The sequence below is a fragment of the Rasamsonia byssochlamydoides genome, assembly GCF_041956645.1.
Source record: "Rasamsonia byssochlamydoides strain NRRL 3658 unplaced genomic scaffold VTN77scaffold_71, whole genome shotgun sequence".
In the NCBI taxonomy this organism is placed as follows: domain Eukaryota; kingdom Fungi; phylum Ascomycota; class Eurotiomycetes; order Eurotiales; family Trichocomaceae; genus Rasamsonia; species Rasamsonia byssochlamydoides.
Window position 1 is genome coordinate 136,911 of NW_027192454.1, and position 12,334 is coordinate 149,244.

A 12,334-nucleotide genomic window follows, 5' to 3' on the forward strand; every position below is an offset into this window, starting at 1 on the left:
AAAAAACTTCATAGGAAGAAAAAATAGTTGCATATCAACTGCAAAGAAAAAAAAAATAAATTAAATTTAGTCATATATATATAATATATATTTTATTACGAAATTAAATGTGTATGTAGGTTTTGCGGGAAAATGGGGTGTAGTTGTAACCTTGTCACTGTCAGAAATCTTTCACTCAGCAAAGAGGAGGAGGAGGTGCCATGACAACTACAACTACGCTTTAGCTGTTCGATCTTTTCTCGTTGACATTTTACCGCTTGCCTAAGCTCAATTAAGCTTGCATGAGCGCAATACTACGAATATGGAGACGAATATTCAATTAAGGCAGCAAGTGAGCCGCCCTGAAACGAGATAAAACCTAGGTAGAAAACATACATCGTAACTCATTCAGTCATCGCATCGTCATATCATATCTCAGAAGTTTCCTCCTCACTCAAACAGCCACGGCGCAGACAGCGCCGTATCCCCCGTCGTCTCCAACGCTGTCGGAAACCCCCAATGGATGTCAGGCTGCGTAAGGAAGCTCTGGATTGAGGGGTCGTCCAGCGCGGTTTGGACCAGAAAGACACTCTGACTCTCATGAGGAGCTGTCGCTGCCGTCGGTGGAACTACATTGGTTGTTGCTGTGTCACCGCCGACCCGCCCCCGCTGGTTAAATTCCTGCAAGATCTTGCGAATCTCGCAGAAATGCTGGTAGAAGCCCGCGGCTGGCAGGTTGCCGTCGTGGACCATCGACTGCATGATGTCGGCAGCTGTGTCGACGGCGTCGCGGTCGCGGTCGGCGTCGCTGTGGCGCAGGACGCTCGACATCATCAGGATGATCGTTGATGAGAACAGGTAGTGCGCGTCAAAGTAGCCGAAGATGGCCATCCCGCCGTCGACCCAGAGCTGGGTGAGCAGGCTGTTGGAGCTGCGTGCGGCGTGGATGCAGGCGTCGGCCAGCGCGTTCGTCATGGGGGAGGGGGGTGGCGTTGAGGCTTCGTCTTGGAATCGCGACTTGAAGACGTGGAAGAGGATGGGGCGGGTGGTTAAAATCACGCACTGAATTAAATCAAGTCAAAATTGTCCTTAAGTGATGTCGACATGACACCCTACCTGATTAAAACACAGATGCAACGACGCGACATTCCTCGACGAGTATCGCTGCGGATTGCTCGAGCAGATTCGGACACTTTCAGGCAACGTCTCTGCCCACGAGCGCAGACTGCGTAGGATCTTGTGCACGCTATGCACAAACGACTTGTCCTGACCCGACCGGCCGTAGATGTCGCTAATAATATCTCCCGTAATCCTGGCCAGTCGGAGATGGGCCACCAGATGCGCAGGGTCGGAGAACTCCTCCTGTTCACTCGGCGTCAACCGTTCCATCGACGGTAGATCCACGTCGATGTCGCTGTCTCTCACTGTGACTGGATGACCGAGTTTCGAACTTGTGATCCGGTCAATCGTGTATACGCTCCACCACACACGGATCCGGTGTTCTCGCTCCACGGCAGATATCATGTAGCCTTCTGGGAGATTGTGGTGGAGGCCTAACGTGAGGCATAATCGGAGAGCCATGCCGGCATACGTATAAGCTGAGTTGGTGCGATTGAGCGCCAAAGAAAAGAGTGACTGGACGGAGTGTGAGCAAGCAAATAGACAAAAAAAAAGGGAGGGAGAGCAGAAAATATGGGAAAACTACCACAATAACCAGCGTCTCTATATACGGCACCGTCGCCTCCTCATGAAGATCCTGAAACAGACTCATCGCCTGCACAAAGAATCCCGTCCCAGGGATACCAGCTCCCTTGGTCGACGAGAGACGTCTGTTCGAGTACATCTCGCCCATGGCAAACAGAGCAAAGAGCTTGCAGAGGAAGATGGGATCGTCAAAGCACTGGTCGCGGTACAGCGCGTCCATCCGTTCTACCGTTGTCTTCCGCAGCATCAGATGGTAGTCATTTCCTAGAAAACGAAGCGCTACCTTGAGCAGCAGATGCGCATAGGCGCGATTCGGTAGCTGAAACACCGGATCGGACATGCGCAGAAACACCTTGTCCTTGGAGTAGTTGGGCCTCGACAGCGGAGCCACGGGCTCGTTGCCACTGAGGAACTGGCGCAGACGCGTGCCAAACGCGGTGCAGGCGGCCTCGCCGATGTACACCGGCTGCGTCGAGGCATTGTCGGGGACGAACCACGCCTTATCCTCGATCAATGGGTTGCGCAGGTTGACGTCGGAGGAGCCTTCCAGGTTCTCCCCTTCTTCCCTCTGCAATCGTCGCTGGTCCTGAGAAGTCGAAGTGGAAGTCGAAGTGGCCTTTCCAGACTCTCGTGCGCCGGAAGCATTGCTTTCCTTCCACAGTCGACTCTCTTCCTCCAGCTTCTTGAGATAGCTCTCCTGGACCAGCACCTTCCGGTCTCGCATGGGGTATACGCACTCGCCCGTGCTGCCGGACGCCCGGCAGTTGTGACACGGGTGCCCGCCCGAGCATTTGATCTTGTGTGAATGGCATCGTCGGCAGCTGCGTACAATCAGCACTTTACCACAGAAGAGGCTGTACCCTGTCTGGGCTGATGTATGTGCTGTACGTACGCGACAAACAGCCGCCGCTGTCGCTTTGCCGGTCTCTCAGCGGCATCCTCGAGCGGGGACTCAACCTGGCTCTGATCGTGGTTCTGGTCCACTCTGTCGGCCATTTCTATTTCTGTTTCTTATTTCTTATTTCCTTGCTGAAACCACATTCACAACATGGACTTGGCCTCTTGGAACCCTCCTCGGATATCTCTCGATAAGTTGCTCGGCGAGATAAGATGAAGCCGATGACCCGCGGGGTATGGTCACGTGTCTGCCCCGCGCCGATCGGCAGCGTCGCCTCCGCGCCGACATCGTTCCCCTCACAGCCGAATGAGATACTAATTCATCATTCTCGGTGAGCTTCAGATAAAAAGGACAGGAGGTCCCTCTCTCTCGTTCACCTTCCGGTGTCGAAGAATAGAACAGATCATCCCATAGAACGAGACAGAGTGGGTGTTGGCGCTGGCAGCTGGCATTCTCCTCACTTACTCACCCCTCAGTTCTTCCTACTCTGACCTCAAATCACCCCTCTACACATGAATTGACCTACAGATAGAAATACAAGATAGCCAGCATGTCTGACACCAACACACCCAAACAAGGAATCCGAATCGCCATCGATCGGGGAGGCACCTTTTGCGATTTGTGCGTGTCTATTCTCTTTCATTATGACTTCCGCTGACTGCTCCCAGCTGGGCAAGCATCCCCGGCCGCGACGACGATGTCATCTTCAAACTGCTGTCGCAGAACCCCGGCGAATATGACGACGCCCCCATCGAGGGCATCCGGCGGATCCTGGAGATGGCTACCGGCGAGACGATCCCGCGCGGGACGCCGCTGGACATTACTCCGGTAGAGTCGATTCGCATGGGGACGACGGTGGCGACCAAGTATGTCTGCTGAAGTAGAAAATGCGTTCAATACGTGAATGTTACTGACCGTTGCAGCGCCCTCCTCGAGCGCAAAGGCGAGCGCGTCGCCCTGCTCATCACCAAAGGCTTCCGCGACCTGCTCATCATCGGCAACCAGGCCCGACCCAGCATCTTCGACCTCTCCGTCGCCAAGCTGGATCGTCTGTACGAGAAGGTCATCGAGGTCGACGAGCGCGTCACCATCGAGGGTTTCGCCGAAGACCCTGAGCCCCAGCCCATCGACATCGCGTCCGACCCAGCCCTGGTCGAAGGCCTCACCGGCGAGGCCATCCGCATCCTGCAGAAGCCTGATCTCGACCAGGTCCGCAAGGATCTGCAATCTCTCTGGGACGAGGGATATCGCACCCTGGCCATCGCCTTCATGCACTCGTACGCCTATCCAGACCACGAAGCTGCCGTCGCGGCCATCGCCCGCGAGATCGGCTTCAAGGCCTCCGTCTCATCGGAACTGCAGTCCATGATCCGCATCGTGCCCCGGGCACAATCCGCCACGGCAGACGCCTATCTCTCCCCCGTCATCGCGCAGTATCTCGAGGGCTTCCGCAACGGCTTCAAGGGCCGGCTCGAAGACCACAACGCGAAGAAGCTGCTTCTCTGCCAGTCCGATGGCGGTCTCACGTCGCTGTCGCGATTCACCGGTCTGCGCGCCATCCTGTCCGGCCCGGCCGCCGGCGTGATCGGATGCGCCAAAACCTGCTACGACGAGGAGGAGGGCACGCCTGTGCTGGGCTTCGACATGGGCGGCACCAGTACCGATGTGTCGCGCTACAGCGGCGCCTTCGAGCACGTCTTTGAGACGACTGTCTCCCAGGTAGCTGTACAGAGTCCGCAGCTAGATGTGCACACTGTCGCCGCAGGAGGAGGCTCGATTCTCTTCTGGAGGAATGGCCTCTTCGTGACGGGTCCTGAGTCTGCTGGCGCCTACCCAGGACCAGCATGCTACGGCAAAGGCGGCCCGTTGACCATCACCGACGCGAACTTCTTCCTTGGCCGCATCCTGCCTGACTATTTCGCCCGTCCGTTGGACTACGACGTCGTCAAGAAGAAGTTCCTCGAGCTGACGGACGTCGTGAACGCGGAGAAGAAGAGCTCGGAGAAGCTGTCGCCCGAGGAGGTCGCCATGGGTTTCCTGCTTGTGGCCAACGCCTCGATGACGCGGCCCATCCGGGCGCTGAGCGAGGGACGAGGGTTTGAGACGTCCGCTCACAACCTCGTCTGCTTCGGCGGCGCCGGCGGACAGCACGCGACGGCCATTGCGCGCGACCTCGGCATCAAGCGGGTGCTGATCCATCGATACTCCAGTGTTCTCTCGGCATACGGCATGGCCCTGGCAGACGTTGTCGTCGAGCTGCAGGAGCCCGAATCAACCTCCTACAATGAGAGCTCTGCTGCTCGCATCGAGAAGAGGGCCGAATCCCTGCGCCAGCGCGCCACGCAGCAGCTCCTCGATGAGGGCTTCAGTCTTGATCGCATCCACCACGAGCTGTTCCTCAACATGCGGTACCGCGGCAGCGACACGTCGCTCATGATCGCCGCGTCTGAAGCCCCCAACGGTGACTTCGCCGCAGGATTTATCGCTCGCCACCGTCGCGAGTTCGGCTTCACGCAACCGCGGGAGATCCTGGTCGACGACATCCGGATCCGCTCCGTCGGCAAGGCGATGGAGGTCAAGGTCAAGAGCCCCTTCCAGCAGCTCAAGGAGATCGACCGCAAAGCGCAGCCGGACCTGAAGCCTGCGCACGTCCGCCCCGTCTACTTCGAGAAGGAAGGCTGGCTGGACTCGCGCATCTTCCACCTGAAGGACGTGCCAAAAGGCAGCGTCATCCTGGGCCCAGCCATGATCATCGACGAGACGCAGACCATCGTCGTCGACCCGGCCAGCGAGGCGACCGTGCTGGCGGACCACGTGGTCATCGAGCTGCTGGACGCGGAAGTCAAGAAGGTGTCCGCCGACGAGGTCGACCCGATCCAGCTGTCGGTGTTTAGCCACCGGTTCATGAGCGTGGCCGAGCAGATGGGCGAGACGCTGCGCAAGACGTCCATCTCGACCAACATCAAGGAGCGGCTCGACTACAGCTGCGCCATTTTTTCGTCAGATGGTCGTCTCGTGGCCAACGCGCCGCACATCCCGGCACATCTGGGCTCGATGAGCTACGCGATCGCGTACCAGGCACAGAAATATGGAAAGGGTGAACTCAAACCCGGGGATGTCATCCTGTCAAATCACCCGATCGCCGGCGGCACACATCTGCCGGATTTGACGGTCACGACGCCCGTCTTCGACGAGAACGATCCCACCAAGATCCTGTTCTTCGTCGCGAACCGCGGTCACCACGCGGACATCGGCGGCATTGCAGCTGGCAGCATGCCGCCGAACTCGACGGAGCTGTGGCAGGAGGGTGCGGCAATCGAGTCGTTCAAGATGGTGAAGGAGGGCGTGTTCGACGAGGAGGGTGTCGTGCACCACCTGTACGACGTGCCAGCTAGCTACCCCGGCTGCAGCGGCACACGCACTCTCAGTGACAACATCTCAGACCTGAAGGCGGGAATCGCGGCCAACAACCGCGGCATCCATCTGATCCAGGGCCTAGTGCGCGAGTACAGCTGGCCGGTGGTGGAGCTGTACATGCAAGCGGTGCAGAAGAACGCAGAGGAAACCGTCCGCGGCCTGCTGAAGGACTTCAGCCGACGCTTCCAGGGCCAGCCGCTCGAGGCAGTCGACTACATGGACGACGGCACACCACTGGCGCTGAAGATCACCATCGACCCGGCCGACGGCTCAGCGACATTCGACTTCACGGGCACGGGCCCGGAGGCATTGAACAACCTGAATAGCCCGCCGGCGGTGCTGTACAGCGGGATCATGTACTGCCTCCGGTCGATGATCTCGTCGGACATCCCGCTGAACCAGGGCTGCCTGAACCCGATCAAGGTGATCTGCCCGCCGAACTCGATCCTCTCGCCGAGTCTGAAGGCCGCGACGGTCGGATCCAACGTCGAGACGGCGCAGCGCATCATCGACGTGATCCTGAAGGCATTCCGCATCGCGGGCGCCAGCCAGGGGACATGCAACAACCTGACATTCGGCTATGGTGGCAAAGACCCGAAGACGGGCAAAGTTACGAAGGGATTTGGCTACTACGAGACGATAGCGGGCGGCGCAGGGGCCGGCGCAAACTGGGAGGGCCAGTCGGGCGTGCACACAGGCAGCACCAACACGCGGATGACAGACCCCGAGACGCTCGAGAAGCGGTACCCCGTGCTGCTGCGCGAGTTCTCCATCCGCCGAGGCAGCGGCGGCGCTGGGCGAAACCGTGGAGGAGACGGCTGCATCCGCGACATCGAGCTGCGCCGGCCGCTGCAGGTGAGCATCCTGTCGGAGCGCCGCGTCATTCCGCCGTACGGCATGGCTGGTGGCGAGGACGGGCAGCGGGGCGTCAACCTGTGGATCCGGAAGGATCCTATTGATGGCACCGAACGGACGATTTCCGTCGGAGGGAAGGCGACGATGGCGATGAATGCGGGCGATCGGATTGTTATCAAGACGCCAGGTGGGGGTGGATACGGAGTTCCAGAAAACAAGAAGCAGCAGGTCGAGGTGTTGGGGGAGTTTACTGTGAAGAAGCCGATAGTCGTGTAGACATGTCGATCGAAGCAGATAGTATCTTCTTCTTCCTTTTTTTTCTTCGACAGAACAGTTTCCGTGTATAGAGATTCAATTTATTACCTCTACGGACGACTTCCAGTCAGCTTTTCCCCCCTATATTATAATCTTCGTACAGTCGCCTAATATTGGCCTTACTACGGACCTTATTCATGCCCATTATATACTATACTTGTTGGCGGGCCACAGAGATACATACCTAGTTCAGATTCACCAAGAAGCTGGTGTCATGGCACCTCTCAAATTTTGGCCGAATCTGCAACAATACTGTACTATTGCCATGCCCTACTAGTACACATACCTTCACTGTTGTCAATTTTTCTTCTTACTGCACTCGTACTCCTCGCCATATGGAGCAGAAAAAAAAAACAAAGAGGTAAAAACAGGAAAGAAAAAGTAGGCTTAGGTACCTAGGTAGGAAGGCAGTATTAAGTACCTAGGTAGCTAGCTGCCTTACGTCTCAGGTCTATTAAGGTAGTTAACTGAACTAGACCTTCCACAGCTACCAAGCCCCTAGTTCAACTAGAGAAGATTATTTATCACAACAAGGGGGAAAAAAAAGAAACCGATTTTTTATATAAGTTCAAATCCTGAAAGGCTCGATCGTCGATCATCGATCTATTAATTGATAATAATGATTCCATTCCCTTTCGTTGTCTCGAGTAGCCACCACATGCTTCATTCATTCATTCACAGGGTGGGATCGTTTTTAGATAGAACTCCTACACGCTGATATCTTACATACATACATACATGTATGTATATTCCCCCTTAGAGGATTATTGGATCTCAAAAAAAAATTTATTTCATGAGGCGAACTCGGGAATAAATTAAATAAAGAAAAGGAAAAATCCAGAACAGTCAATGAGATGTGAAGATGTTGAGAATAGAAAAATAGAGGATGGTGTCTGTCTGTTCGTCTATCTATTCGTCTATCTGTCTGTTTAGAAAGAAATACATCTCTCTCCCTCTGTCTCTCCCTCTCTCTCTCTCATCTTTACCTTTCCTGAGTATAATGATTGATTGATTGATTGATTAAATCCCGCCAAGACATGTCGTCGTCCCTCGAAACCTGCAACTAGTCCCGATGGTGCAGAGCAATCGAGCAATCCGACAGGTGGAGATGATTTTTCCGGCTGCCGAGCCCTAAGATTGCTATTTTCCCGGGGTTGTTGTTTACCAAACAAACAGCTCATTAATAATTAGGTATTGAATAATGAGCTCTGTTCTGTTCTCGAATGAGTTATGTAGCTACCTACTCCGTATAGCTACATAGCTAATTAGTTAATTAGTGAGTCCGGAGAAAATATGCAGTTAGTTAGTTAACTGCAGGTATCTTGGCTGTGAGATATTATGGAGGAGTAGTAGTTAGTGCTTTTTTTTTATTCTTTCCCCCTTCGTCTGAACTGTATGTACGGAGTATATTATGATCGCTCTCTTCTCTGAATATTCCGTAGCCATGGAATTAATTCTGTGGGGTAAATAATGTAATTCATTTAGTCTTCCCCGCAATTTCTCCAGATTCGATCACATAAATACATAGTAAAACAAGCTTAATTAATTAGAATTGAGTGACTGCATATCCAGGAAATACTTATACTCGATACAATCCTCCTATCCTATCCACACAGTACATACTTATTGACTGGTTGATGTTGATGGCTTCAAGCACTTCCTCCCTCTATATCACCCAACCTAGGTAGTCCGACTGTTCGGAAGAATCATCAATCAGCATGAGGCGCTTTTCTCTCCTTTCCTGGCTTCTTCTCTCCCTCCCCGTCCAGTCCGCTCCTACCAGCCTGTTACAGGCCGCTGGACAATCGCGAATCCCCTGCCAGACGACCCTCACCGACTGCCCCCCAGGCACCATCATCGTCGGCAAGAATGACTCCCGAGCACACTTCACGACCATCCAAGCGGCCATTCAGGCCCTTCCGGACGATGACTCGCCGCAGACCATCCTCATCCTCGCGGGAAACTATACCGAACAGCTGAACATCACCCGCGCGGGCCCCGTCACCCTGTTGGGACAGACAGCCCATCCCACGGACGCGACGCAGAACAAAGTCACTGTCTTCTGGGCCGCGGCCAACAGCAACACCTACCCGGACAACGCCTACACGAGCGTGCTGACCGTTGCGCCCACGCTGGACGCCAGTCTGACCGGGTCCGGGCCAACGGGGTACCCCGTGCCGCCGGACACGCCGTTTGGTAATCGCGATTTCCGCGCATACAATGTCGATTTCCGTAATGTCTTCTCGGAGTATTCCGCGGGGCCGGCTCTGGCGGTTAGTCTGAGCTATGCCAATGGCGGGTTCTATTATTGCGGGTTTTATTCGTATCAGGATACTGTAAGTACAAACATTGTCCAGTGTCCATTGTAGGGTTGGGATATATACCTGACCTCTTGAACCTACAACCTAACCCTATCCTATAATTCTCTCAATTGACATCAAGCGGAGTACGTACTGATTGGTGTCGTGTCAGGTCTACATCGGCAAACTCGGCAACGCCTACTTCTACTCCAGCATCATCGCCGGCCAGACCGACTTCCTCTACGGCTTTGGCACCGCCTGGTTCCAGTCGTCGCAGCTCGTCCTGCGCAACTGCGGCGGCGGCATCACCGCCTGGAAAGGCACCAACACCACGTTCCCCAACAAGTACGGCGTCTACATCGTCGACTCGCGCATCACCGCCGCCAACGCGTCCGTCGCGCAGATCATCCAGGGAAAATGCGCACTTGGCCGCCCCTGGAACAGCCAGCACCGGTCCATCTTCGCCCGGACGTACGAAGACGGCAGCATCATCAGCAGCGGGTACATCGACTGGATTGTTGATGGTGTCGGACGCTACACGCCCAACGTGACCCTCATGGCGGAGTATAAGACGTACGGACCGGGGTTCAATCTGACGGGTCGGTTGGACGGCAAGGTGGACACATTGCTGAGTGATGCGCAGTATGCGGCGTACGACAGTCCCGCCAAGGTCTTTCAGACGGAGACGGGCGAGTTTGGGAATGTCGGCTGGATCGATTGGACGCCGTGGGTGTGAGCGTAGATAGTAGAGAATCAGATAGAAGATAATCATCATGTAGGAATAATCATTGTTTCATATATAGGTATTGATGTCGGTGATATCAGTGCTGGCGGAGATATATATTGCGGGTGCATCAGGTACGAACTGATTGAATCTAGCCTGATGTGAAGCTTGCACGAATCTGAGTTGACTGTACCAGCTCATGCTCGCTCATCAGATCACATTCTAGTAATCAACTAATTCCTCTTTTGATCCATTGCTCGTTTCATCGGCAGTCACCTTGTAACAGGACAACTCCCATCATTCGACACAGATCGTCCGCCGTTAGTTGTTGAATCCGCGAGCCGGGTTACAACCGGGTCTAACAGTCTCAGCGCACTGCATTTGATGCATTCTACCATTTGGTGAGCTTGTTAAGGTGGCAGCCCAAGATCACTGCACCAGTCAGAGGCAAAACATGAGGAAGTTGCGGTACGATTTTTACTTTTCGAAGAAAGAGACTGCGCAACGCGATCAACTGGAAAAATCTCTGTGGCTGATCCCAATACTTCTGGTGCCAGGGTGACGACAGTGACTGTTGTCCTTGCGATCTTGATGATCGAGCACTGAAGCTCCTGCTCGTCGATGCCGCGCCCATCCCGTCTCAGAAGTTGATCAAGGCACCAAAGATGGCGGCCAAATAGCCCCTTTCTGGCTGTAGGGTTCTGCAATCGCAATTGTCGGCTGTTGCGCTGGATGATAGCTCAAACAGATGCAGTCGGCAAGTTCTGCCAGAATTAGCCCTGTCTTCGCACAGTCGTTGGCAGGCACTTCCCTGAGAGAGGCGCCTGTTCGTCACTCCGCAATAACATCCATCAATTCAGTTAAGAAGACATGGCGTCTTGAATTTTCGCGTACTCCAACGCACTGGTGTCGACTACGCATTCTCTTGCTTAATTATATCGCTATCCCTCGATCCGTGCCGGAAAACCTCGATGCCACTCTTATCGTATATCGCCGCCGGCAGATCCGTCGGGAGAGCTCTGAGCGAACGGGATGGGATCAGGCCGTGCATTTTCAGCGAAGTTACGAGAATATATGTGACAAACATGGAACATTAACCTCAGTTTGGGTATGAGCCAAGTGTGCTCCAAACTAGCATTGAAGATAAGAGCAACCTACTGTGAAGTGATCTGGATTGCCTTTATATGGTCCTATACTGTGTTAAATTGTTGCATATTACTAATAAGTTCCCTGTCGTGGTTGCCCTGGGCCACGATCTGGAGCGGACCGGCATTGACACCAAGTTGACCAAGCACGCCAAAGCCTTTGCGTCGTGGCGTCTGTCTGTGTTTTTTCAGGTCTTTCGTCCAGGAAATATTGTATTCTAGCTTCTCCTTTCCAAGAAGGATGTCGGCTGATTCGCACCATCCGAGGTAGCAAGTTGTCTTTTGAATGGAGACAGTCCACGTCTTGAACCTTGAGCCAGGGACTTCTTAACGTCCTCAAATTACGGACATCAACGAGACAATCGTCCGTTCAAGATGCCACTGGACTGCCTTCCCATCCGGACTTTGAGCGATCGGGATTAAAGCTCTTAAGAATCTGAAGATGATGTATCCCCCTTCCTCTTTCTCTGATGCCGATGGAGAGTATGAGCCTTTGCTTTTGAGATCCTTCATCCCTCCCTCAGTTTCTGTCTTGTCGATCCAGATGTAATATGGACAACTGCCAAGTGGGCCATCATCGAGAAGCTCATCTCGAGTCCAAGACCCCAATTACATGAGAGTGGCTGCAACGCGATCACAGAAAAGTTCTCTCCAAGTGACCCGGATGGGAGTTTTTTTTTTTCTTTTTAAGTGGTTCCAGTGAACTGATCTCGAGTGAACTCTCAAAAGGATCTCCCATCTCTAGCCTGTAATATCGAGAGATCCAAAGCTTGTCGCTGTCGTATGGACTTCTTAAAGCTTGACACAGCCAAGCTAGGGCATCATTCACACCAGCCCTGCCAAAGGCTATGAGGTAGCGCTGTGACGTGCGGACAGATATGAAGAATTCAGGATTAAGAAACTACGAGTTTGCCGTCATATCAGAGTCAACAATCGAAAGAAAGGAGATCCCATAATTGGAATACCTGTAATGAGGACGTTGAACTTACCGGGAATT

At 53.9% G+C, this 12,334-nt stretch overlaps 3 protein-coding genes across 3 annotated transcripts; 2 read left to right on the plus strand and 1 right to left on the minus strand.

The window, feature by feature from the left end:
* Window positions 1–429: 429 nt before the first annotated feature.
* VTN77DRAFT_8428 (uncharacterized protein) lies at window positions 430–2,679 on the minus strand (the record flags this gene model as incomplete). The annotated part of the gene is made up of 4 exons (XM_069424925.1): window positions 430–1,041; window positions 1,096–1,614; window positions 1,685–2,504; window positions 2,576–2,679. 4 exons carry the CDS (start codon window positions 2,677–2,679, stop codon window positions 430–432), a joined length of 2,055 nt encoding a protein of 684 aa, XP_069274727.1.
* A 452-nt stretch (window positions 2,680–3,131) lies between these two features.
* Window positions 3,132–7,129, plus strand: VTN77DRAFT_8429 (uncharacterized protein; the record flags this gene model as incomplete). The annotated part of the gene is made up of 3 exons (XM_069424926.1): window positions 3,132–3,202; window positions 3,250–3,447; window positions 3,505–7,129. The coding sequence occupies 3 exons, from the start codon at window positions 3,132–3,134 to the stop codon at window positions 7,127–7,129; spliced, it is 3,894 nt and encodes a 1,297-aa protein (XP_069274728.1).
* A 1,757-nt stretch (window positions 7,130–8,886) lies between these two features.
* Window positions 8,887–10,872, plus strand: VTN77DRAFT_8430 (uncharacterized protein; the record flags this gene model as incomplete). Its single annotated transcript, XM_069424928.1, has 4 exons — window positions 8,887–9,504; window positions 9,641–10,198; window positions 10,558–10,593; window positions 10,750–10,872. The coding sequence occupies 4 exons, from the start codon at window positions 8,887–8,889 to the stop codon at window positions 10,870–10,872; spliced, it is 1,335 nt and encodes a 444-aa protein (XP_069274729.1).
* Between the last annotated feature and the right edge of the window lie 1,462 nt (window positions 10,873–12,334).